The 10,853-nt window shown below is 39.4% G+C and overlaps 1 protein-coding gene across 1 annotated transcript in view; it reads left to right on the forward strand.

The window, feature by feature from the left end:
- The first annotated feature begins 961 nt into the window (after nucleotides 1-961).
- adgrd2 (adhesion G protein-coupled receptor D2) overlaps nucleotides 962-10,853 on the forward strand; it is a 45,227-nt gene continuing 35,335 nt past the window's right edge. The window contains 5 exon segments of the mRNA XM_032516188.1: nucleotides 962-1,374; nucleotides 1,639-1,696; nucleotides 1,886-2,125; nucleotides 2,230-2,859; nucleotides 5,377-5,499. Of these exon segments, the coding sequence (XP_032372079.1) occupies nucleotides 1,330-1,374; nucleotides 1,639-1,696; nucleotides 1,886-2,125; nucleotides 2,230-2,859; nucleotides 5,377-5,499 (1,096 nt within the window). The 5' untranslated portion in view covers nucleotides 962-1,329.

The raw sequence follows: 10,853 nt of genomic DNA on the forward strand, positions 1-10,853 counted from the left end.
AGCCACCAGCCCTGATTGGAGGATCTGAACAGTGAGCGGTGGATTTTTGCACTACAGGCTGTAGATTTTTTTTAAATTACCTACTTCATGTAGTTCTACTCGAACATAGGGTCAGTTTCAGCATAAATGACAGAAAGTTAGTTTTATAAGGCTTAACTGCTGCACCTGTAATATGCACATCAACATTATGACGTGGTGTGTTCCCAGACCACAGATTACTACTGGTGAGTAATACTGCTTGTAGAAATGAGGACCAAAACTAAAAAAAAAAAATAGGCAATAACTGGAGTTCTACTATGACAAATCAAGCCATCGAATTAGAACAAGTCAACCAATAGATTAATGATGTGTCTAAATTGAAGAGTCAAGATAGTATATCAGTGATGCAGAGAAAGGGATTTGCTTGACTGGCAGGTGCATCTCAGTCAGCCATGGTATTTGATACATGCTCTCCCACCTTTGCTTCTTTCTCTTTAGCCCAAATCTAGATTTGAGATCCAATGTATCTACAGTATTATTGCCTGTGAAAACCATGTGGCAGGTTTATTGTCACTGCAGATGCATTTGATGTCAAAAGGCATACAAAAGCTGTGCAAGCATGTTGGACAAAATCATCAGATGAAAGACATTCAAACAGACAAACCTTATGGGTACTCTGATTACATGAGTTGAAATAATCTTTTATTGACTTTAAAGTACAGCAATAAAACATATGTTGTAATTAACTTTAGAGAGTCCTATAGAAGGCACAAAGAAGGGCTATGTGGTAAAACATGTCTGCCGCCTTGATGCTCTTGATGAACTCTCTGTGCCAAATGCTTGACGCTGCTTGCGTAAGTAGGCTTCTTTTAAAAAATTACACCATTTGCATGACAAAGGCAGATGGCTACAGGGTACTAAGGAGGGAGGGAGGTGTTGGGGGTCTGAAGGGAGGCAGGAGACAGACTCTTGGACAGACGCACTGGGATTGCTGGCTTGCTCCCAGGAAGGAGACCAGCAACTCTACTGGATATGCTGCATATTGAACCCGAGGTACTGGATGAGAAGTCTGGACCAGTTTTGGATTTGACCATACCACATATGGAGTTTGTTCCCAAAATACTGAAAGAGACTTTCTGCTGCTTTAAAGGAAAATGGGGAGAGTGCAACAATGAATCAGGACATTCACTCCAGAATTTCTGAAAACTACTTGTTGAATAGTGACACACTAATAGAGTCTTGTATTCACTTTGAGACTTTTTTTGAATTGAAGTACATCTGGATCCAGCGGAAATATTTTCTAGGTAAGATCAGTGGCTTATTTCAGCTGGAGACTACACTGACTTAGAGATGACTGGAGCCCTGCACACTGGACTCATACTCTTCTCATTTGTGGTAATGACCATTCCATACTACATAATATAACAAGCTCCATGCAAATAGTTACATTTTTTAAATTGAATTACGATTTCATTGATTCATTTTAAAACGCTACCCTGTACATCAACTTTGGAATATTGTAATACAATAATGACTATGTTAATGTTAAACACCTATTTTCCAATGGCAAATAAACTCAGACTTTTGCATGCTGTTTACAGGCAAATGCTGCACAGCAACTGTTACATACTAAAGTAAACATGAATTTTTCCCTTGTAGGTGGTGTGTGAGAGTGAACCAACACATGCCGGGCCAGAAAAAGTGGAGGAATCACATGGTGAGAATGTTAATCAATTTTGAGTGGTTATTTAATGGCCATCAGATTCAATTTTCATACTGACTTCTTGCCATCCACTCAATCCATCAAAACAATTATTGAATAGGTATTTTATAAAGGCCTCACCCTTTTTTCATTCATGCTTGTTGTAAATGTTTTCTGTGTCGAATTGTCTATTTGACTTTCTAGGACAATCCAGACTGGTCCATCTAACTTCTCACTGGGCCTTCCAGCTGGTCAATGATTCACTAGCCTTCTCCGGGGCCGACAGATTCTGCAGGAGCCAGTTCAGCTCCCTCGCCACCATGGAAAATCCAGAGGACCGGGAGGGAGCCTTGGAGCTGCTCCGGCGGACTGGAAATCGCTTGCCTATCTGGGTCAGGGACCTTAACAGAGCAACCTCCAAGCCTGTGGCCCTCTCCAAACAGTGTGAGTGCAATCAGTGGACCTACAAACTAATACAGATAAAGTTAATAATTACAAAAAGGAAAACATACAATTTGATAAATTACCTCTTCTTCTGCCTTTTTTAGATTTACATTTCTTAGCGCTAAACTTCCCAAAGGACTCCCATGAGGGCTTTGCTCGTGTCAATATGTCCTTTCCAACCCTGTCGTCCATCAGTGTGTGTGTTCGAGTTCAATGGAACTCAGAGTGGAATCAAGTGTCCACCATCTTCTCCTACGCTGCACCTGTCTTCACCAATGAGTTTCAGCTACGAGGCCAAGTGGACATGCAGGGACGTATCCTCCTGGCGCTTATCATCCATGGGAAGCACCTGCCATATAAGGCTTCCTTCCCCAACGATGGAGCTTGGCATCACGTCTGCGTCGTTTGGTGCCGGAGTAGCAGCCACTGGGCTATCTATGTGGATGGGGACATGAAGGACATGGGCACAGGCACAGACGCTTCCAGGGATATATACGGGGATGGAATTCTCATTCTAGGTCAGGACCAAGATTCATTTGGAGGGAATTTCACAGAGCCATTTTTTGGAAATATCACTGACCTGAATGTTTGGAATATGTCTCTGGAAACAAGGCATGTTCGTGCCCTCCACGCATGTTCATCCATCACCCAGGAAGTGCTTTTCAGTTGGAATCTTGACCACCTAAGCAGGCACCCAGTGGTCAAAGAGGTGACGATCCTTCTGTTTTGCTCAGGTAAGATGACAGCTTGTATTCTGTCTCTTTCAATTCTGCATTTCTTAATGGGTGACCATGACTGACCCTTGCCAAAGGGTCAAACTAAATGTCTGGTATATTCAATCTCCTAGTACCTGAACGTCTCTGTAGGTGAGGGACAGGACTTCCTGTAAGTGACAGGCCAAATAGAACCCTTATTAAAAACACAAGGGGCTTCAATGTTGAGGGTATATTTCAGGTTCCTTGTAAAGTTGAACTTTCTTTGCCGGCTTGTCCTGTGTTTTTTTCCTGCCTAAGCATTACATTGGAAACTAGGCTGTCATTCAAAATAATTATAATTATTATTATTAATATTGGTCTTTTGTTACAAATCATAAGGCCACTGTTAGTCTGAATGTTGCCTCATTTGGAAAGGAGGCACAAGTTAAGCCCACTTGTCTTCAGCCCAAAGGCTTAGTAGGACAAAGCTTGACAAATTACTACATTGATTGCTGAAATCAATGATGTGGAGTGTGAAGTAGGTGAAGGTGGGGCGCACTCACTCTAGTCAAGACACGTTTGGAGTTTTTTATTCTTAATTGGGTTTCTTTCGTATAACATCTTACTGATGAGATCTGAGTTGAAGGTGGAAAGAAACACAACCAAAACAAAACTTAGATTATTGAAAATTATGTTAAAGACATGGTGATAGGTAAAATTATTAATAAAACCATTGAACAAGACAAGTAGTTTCCAGATGGAATACCTTTCTAAACTTCACCTCATGTATTTACCATGCAAACAGTTTTCCTGTGCAATGAAAGGATTACTTTAAGGATTACTGAAAGATATTTCAGGTGCGTTTACTTTCTTTTTTTTAAACGTTTTGTTTAAAGATGATATTTTGGGGCATTTTTAGGCCTTTTTATTTTCACAGGACAGCTGAAGACATGAAAGGGGAGAGAGATTAACCTCTATCCATGTGCGCCTGCTCTACCAACTGAGCTACAAGTCCAGCTCAAATGATTAAACCTTAAAACACAGAACTGTTGGGATCGTTTCCAATTTCTAAAATGTGAGGATTTTTCTGTACTTTTAATACTTTTTCTACATATTACTGATGACACTTACATACTTTTAATTAAGTAACATTTTTAATGCAGGGCTTTTACTTGTAACAGGGTATTTTGACAGTGTGGGATTAGTACTTTTACTAAAGTAAATGATGTAAATACTTCTGTCACCATTGTTCCAATTTAAGGAAGAAATTCTAATTTCTCCTAAAATCTCTATCTTGAAGGAGTGAAAACTGCTCATGAGTTTGTGTGAGTTATAAATGTTCTTATGTAGTCAGTAAATAACATGACCACAAAATGCTTCATAGAATATAGTCATTAAGAACAATGAAACCAAAAATATGATTGTGCCCCCACTCACCCTGCTTTTCATGTAAAACTGAAATCCTATCGCTTCACCCTAGATCAGCGATTCATAATTTATCTTACTGTATCAGCCAATATTTGATTTTGGACGAAAGCATCCTAAAAAATGTTGGGTCTATCAAAATTCTAAAGCTGCTATTAACATATTTGTCACATGACAATACATTTCATAATTTATTCCTGTTGATAGGCCAACTTACTCCTAAAAAAAAAACATTCTACTGACACATTTTTATGATTGTTGGTAGTGTCCGTATTTTAAGCATTGATTTCATTCCTTAATATTCTCTGACAGATATATGTACTTCTTGTTTTCTTTCTCTGTTTTCACACATTCTGGGTTCCAACTTGCATCCTCGCATCTGATGCCAGATGGGTAAAGGGTAGCATTTCTTTAAAGTGGTTGCCCTACGTTGCCTCTGTCTTATTTTTGGAGTCATTCAGGATGACTTCCTCTCTAAAACCCAGACAGTCTGAGATAGAGAAACCTCTATAAAGACATTAGGATGACTGACGGACAGAGTGAAAGGCAGGGAAAGTGAGTCAGAGAAGCAGAGAGAGAGAGAGAGAGGGATGGATTGAGGGGATTCCCACAGCTCCAGTAGTGCGGGGGCAGCTTGGGGAAGAACAGAGCTCTATGCAGTGGTGAACAATAACTCCCCCACAGTCTGACTTTCTTTTCCTCTTATAAGATTCATCCAGGCAGGCAGTGATTTAAAAAAAAAAAAAAACTTTTTACAATCAATATACAACTTTGAAGAGTTTTTAAGTTATTTGTTTTAGTAAGCAGTTGTTGCTGTTCCTTGAATCAGAATCAAAAAAGTAAGCCACACTATCAAGGAATTTGCCTTCATGGAGGGTGCATGGATACATATGAACATATTAAAAGGAAATCAACAAAAAATGTAAAAAGAAACGGTAACATAAATAAACAAATATGTACAATATAATGGTTTTCTTTCCATTCCTTTCATTTTGATTCTAAACTCATATTTACCTCCTCCATTGTTCATATTTTTCACCAGTGAAGATATTTAGACGTACTACAGCTGACTGCGTTCTCATTGTGTGTCACTGTGTGTATGAATGCGTGGCGATGTGAATGTGTGAGCAGCAGTGCACCAGCAGATGGAGCTGCAGGGCTGCAGGACGCTCCAGGGCTGGGCCGATCCGCTGCCAGTGTTCGGCCTGACAGACTGCTCGGATCCACTGCCGTTCATCTGCCAGAGCAGCACAGGTGAGCCTCAAGAACAGAGCAAGGCTTGTCTTCTAATTGGAAGTTTTATTTTTATTGTTTAAAAAGATACACAAACAGTGTGACTAAGATCCTTTCCAAAAGCTTCGTTGGTGGAGGTGTAGTTCAGGTTCCTTGTGTTTACAGTCGAGTTACCTTAACAATTAACAATGAACAATTAACAGCAACTAGCAATTTTTAATTCATTAACAAGATACAAAAAAACTCGCAACAAGAACACATCCTTCGTCGTCATCACCCCCCACCCAGACAAAAATGAAGAAAAAGTGATACAACAACCACAACATTCCAGACCATTCAACAAAATAACTTCCTACACATCCAATCACTATTTCTAGTCATAGTTCCATTATCTTTGTTGTGACTATAATTGCTACAGTTCATCACCCCCCCCAACCCGCCTCATCAGACAACAGCATACCAAGAGCCTGGGTCTGTCCCAGGTTTCTCCCTAAAAGGGAGTTTTTCCTCGCCACTGTCGCACTAAATGCTTTCTCTTGGGGGAATTACTGGAATTGTTGGGTCTTTGTAAATGTATGCAAATAATGTAAATAATGAGTGTGGTCTAGACCTAATCTGTCTGTAAAGTGTCTTGAGATAACTCTTGTTATGACTTGATACTATAATTAAAATTGAATTGAATTGAAAATAGTAAGAAATAGACAATGAACCAAATAAACACATGTATAAATGACAAAACCATGAGCCCATTATACACGTCTCTCCTCAGCAGAAAAGCTTCTTTAGAACCCTCCAGAAAGCCCAGGTACATTCCCCATTTTTGAGTAGAGACATCCAATCTGGCAAACCGTTTGTATTACTTTTTTTGGGTTATCCTAGCCATCTCGAAGGCCCACTCCTGGATAGACAGCACCCCTTCCTTCTTGCATCCTCTGAAAATAATCCGCCTGGCTATCATTAAACTAGTCTGGACCCAGCTTCTTATGTGCTTATCCACCCCGTTTAGGATTGGCCCATCTCCCAGAGTAAATAATCTTGAGCTGAATGGAACCTGGGTCCCTGCAATCTGGTAATCATGTATCTCTAATTAGTAATATTAAAACAGTTAATATAACAAACACTGTCTTTCCTTGGGGCATCATAACTCCTTATTCCTGCAAAAAAACATACCTTAAAACACAATCTTTTAAAATCTTCTTAACATGAAATGCACTTTCTATTTTAGTTCATCCCTTCCCCCCTTTCATGTCTCATGTGCAATTCTTATTCATACATTTATCTAAATATATGCCCTGACTGTAAGTGAGACATTGTATTGTTTAAAAAAAAAACTCTCTATCACTAAACAGAAGAGTTCTCCAAATACCTTTGTATGTTACCATGTACAATGACAATAAAGACTTAACTCATATTAATAATGGAATATGATTGGTAATGGTGACTGGATTTATGGACTCTGAGGTAATCATTTTGTTGTAGCCTGCAAGAAGTGATTAAATCTATTTGACAAAACTACAGTATATGTACAGTACACAATGTATATGTATACTGTATACTGTATATAATCTCAAAAATTCACTTTAGTGTGTAATCTATCAATGCATTGAGAACATTACATGTTTTCAGGAAACAAGGTCATTTCTACCCAGGGCTGTATAACCGGGATTTTAGAAAACTAATACACTGCTTTGCAAAGGCTACAGGCCTTAGCTTTGTTTTTTGTTGAAACATCGTTAATGATATTTTTGGGACATTCAAGATATCCTTGATCATGTGGAAGTAGCTTAAGTCAATTTTGTTGTTTTTTGAGAAAATAATGGGTTGTTTAAACTAAACTAACTTTCGAAAGCTCAGGAGAAACCAAGGCAGAACACCGGAACACCAGTTATCGCTCGTTCACTTTGTTTTGGAACGCTCAGTTTGAGTTATGGTGCAGGATAGCAATAAGGAGATGGCTATAATTAATGATATAGTATCAAAAATATGTGCCATGATCACTAGATTTTACTATAATGATTTTTAAATGGTGATCAGCAACCAAATATTGACAATGTGGAAGTTGCCTTTTGCCTTGGCATGACTTTTTTGCAGACAAAGGCGTAGTACGATAATTTCAAAATAGAGGTCAAAAGTCAAAAAGTCAAGTTTGAGCTCAAGATTTTTTAAGTAGATGCATGTTATTACTAAAACATACTGTATATTTGCCAGATCTCCAGTGTCCTACCTATAATTCCTTTGGCTGAACGACTAAAAAACTTTAGGGCTTTGGTTTGAGGCCGACACAGTTGTCAGTTTCCCGTCCATTTTCCACGTTGTTTAAATTGCAAATGCACCTGCGCTCATCTGGGCTCCCATGGGTGTGCTGGTCTTACAGGGAGGTGTGTTCAGGTGAATTCTTGGCTCATTGCTATCTTGAGGCAGCAGACAGTGATCGCGCCATTGACCAACAAAAACCTGGTCTACAGTCAATAGCACAGCATCTCATTGTTATTTTAACACTGCACTTGTGAATGGGCCTCAGCTTGTGCAAAGTGTGTGCACAACATGCTTGTTACGCACAGAGGGACGCGCAGCAGCATGCAAACGATTATAACATAAAAAAGATTAAATAATAAAAATAAAAGCAGCGCTTATTCTCTTAACCTTTGTCAATCAACCTTTGTTGTTCGGTCGTTTATTTTCATTCACAGTTTATTAATATGCAGTATCCAATGCTGTCCGACTGCTCCGGATTCCAAACACTAAGTTCATTGGGCACCCAGGAAACCAAGTGTAAGGTAGAATGGATGAACAGTGCGTAAGATATTTCAAAGACAGGCTATACTGGGGTTTCCAATAATGTATTTTTAAGCGCATTTTGAAGTATTGCATTAGAAAATGTTGATGGGGGTGCCTGGGTGGCTCACCTGGTGCGCAGAGGCACAGTCCTCACAGCAGCAGCTACGGGTTTGGTTTCCCCTCTCTCTCCCCTTTCATGTCTAAGCTGCCCTGTCAAATTAAGGCCTAAAATGCCCAAAAATGATCTTAAAAACAAAAGAAAAAGACAATGTGGATGGAAACGGCAAAATTTGAAAAAACGGAAAAGGTTTTTGTGCTCGCTTGAGGTACTTTTTGCCTTTTCAGAATAGAGTTAATGCGCAAAACCTGAGATTGAAACAGCTTTGCTGAATAAATTGTGACGTAGCCAACATGCCTATGGCCTAGTATCCATCGGATGGGGGAAGGATCGGGATACCGATCCCATCCAGTGCACCGTACACTTGTGGCACAAGGTGCGTAGTGGAGTTGCGGTGCGCTGTAACCTGGGCCTCAGCCACGTCAGGTATACTGATGAATCGGTTCAACAGCTTGAACCGTACATTCCTGCACACCCCGTATACACAGCGGTGAACGGTTGTCTCGCCGACACCAAATCTTTCTGCAACAACCCTGTGTTCTGCACAGGTGGCCGACTTGAACAATGCTACCTCTCTCCATTTAGCCAAAGAACTTACAACTCTACAACCACATGTTTTTGCGCTCTAAAAAGTTGATGGAAACGCTTCCAATTCACATTTTCTTTTTTTTTCTATTCCTTTTCATCAATGTTTTAAAAGTTTGCTTACAATTCACTAGACAATTAAATGGAAACATGCACTCCATACCCTCCCTGGCTGCAAACCTAACCCCCACTGACACAGTTGACCAGACTTAACATGTTTTGTATTCCCCCCATGGATTAAAGTCTAAGCACTGTTTCAGAGCCTTCCCACTGCTAGGAATAAACCGATTGGATTCCATTTTTTCCTGTCTGTCTTTACCTTTTTAGCCTTAAGCTTAAATATAGTATTCCAAAAGTACTTGAAATAGCTAGTAAGGTTATTAATACAATTATTAGGTCCTCACCCCCGCCCTATATTGTTTCAGATTGTTTCTTTTTTTATATGGAAGTATATTCGAACATTGTTCTCTTACTCAGTCAACTTCAGTTACTGTGCACTCAAGCAATGAGCTTATGCAATAAGTCTGTGTTATCCTATTTGACAAAAATCAATCCATTCGCTTTTTATTCCAGATTAGATAAACAGAAAAAGTTTATTATGCTTGAGTAAATTGAGTAAATTTGAGTAAAAAATAACATTCAGACTCTCATTTTGTTTGCTTGCTCAACGGTTGTTTGGTAAATTGATCTTGAACGCACATTTAGAGAGGATGTAAACAACTACTTTTGGCGCTGGTAATTTTCCTTTGGGGCTGGCTAAAACCTCTATGGGGGGGCACCACAAATTCCTCTATGCAGGAAAAAGCCCGGCTTCCAATACTGGAATAAAGACAGCACTGCACATCTCGCTTTACTAACCAAAAACACAGTCAACGGGCCATTCATAACAACTCTTTATCAACTTCTGTTTTTCCCTTTACTATAGAAGCTCTATGGTTTACTGTGACTCCATCTTAACCTTCAACTGAGAGTTAACACAATAAACTACCTTACAATATGAAAGTATTTGATATGTGATTTCATTTTGGTCGGCTGGTAGAATGTCAAGCATTGACTTCAAGGGTAGCAACTGCTTGTGGGGTTAGATCTTGAGGAGGGCTGGGTATTGTTCAAGAAATTTGATACTGGTACCAATACCGTGACTTTGATACAGGTTCCTAAACGATAATTATTTCCATACCAATTCATGAAACATTTTTTTTTACAACTTAACGCATTACAGCACATATCTTTTCATTCATGTTTTTTGTTTTATGTTCCACATCCTCAGGCTGAACTTGGAAAAACCTGCTTTGGACTTTAGTGCCCCTGACTTCTGGAACAATTACAGCACTCTCTTAAAATCAACTCACTTGTGCCTTTTAGAAAATTTCCGGTTCAAATACGGTTTTAAACTTTCAAACTTCTACTTGTACATGCTTTACATAACTGTACTTTCTTTTGCATCCGTATTATCCTAATTTGTTCATCCAATTTTAATTTCCAAATTTACAACTCACAAAATTGTAGTGTCTTTTTATCTTTGTTATGATGGTGTATTCTTTCCTGTTTTGTTGTCTTTGCAATTACTCAATGTTGATGCAAATGATTAACTTCTCTGCTCCTACTACGTGCGTAACAGCGAGTTTTTTCCTGCGAGTCTCTACAACGTGAAACAATATCGCACACAAGCATTAGAGCTTGGTAGAAGCATGCTGCGTGCTTATTGGCTCAATGACTTGGATAGGAAGGTATTAGGTATTTGAATGACGAGGCACTTTTTGATACTCAATACTGAGAGATGAGAGATGTTCAACAGGGGTCTATGACCCCTAGGGGCTCCTCGGAGTGCAGAGGGGCCGCCAAATTAAAATGTTTTATTTCCACGCTGAAATCCAAGTGTCTTCGCAGCCAG

Source organism: Etheostoma spectabile, chromosome 5 (assembly GCF_008692095.1).
Source record: "Etheostoma spectabile isolate EspeVRDwgs_2016 chromosome 5, UIUC_Espe_1.0, whole genome shotgun sequence".
Classification (NCBI taxonomy): Eukaryota; Metazoa; Chordata; class Actinopteri; order Perciformes; family Percidae; genus Etheostoma; species Etheostoma spectabile.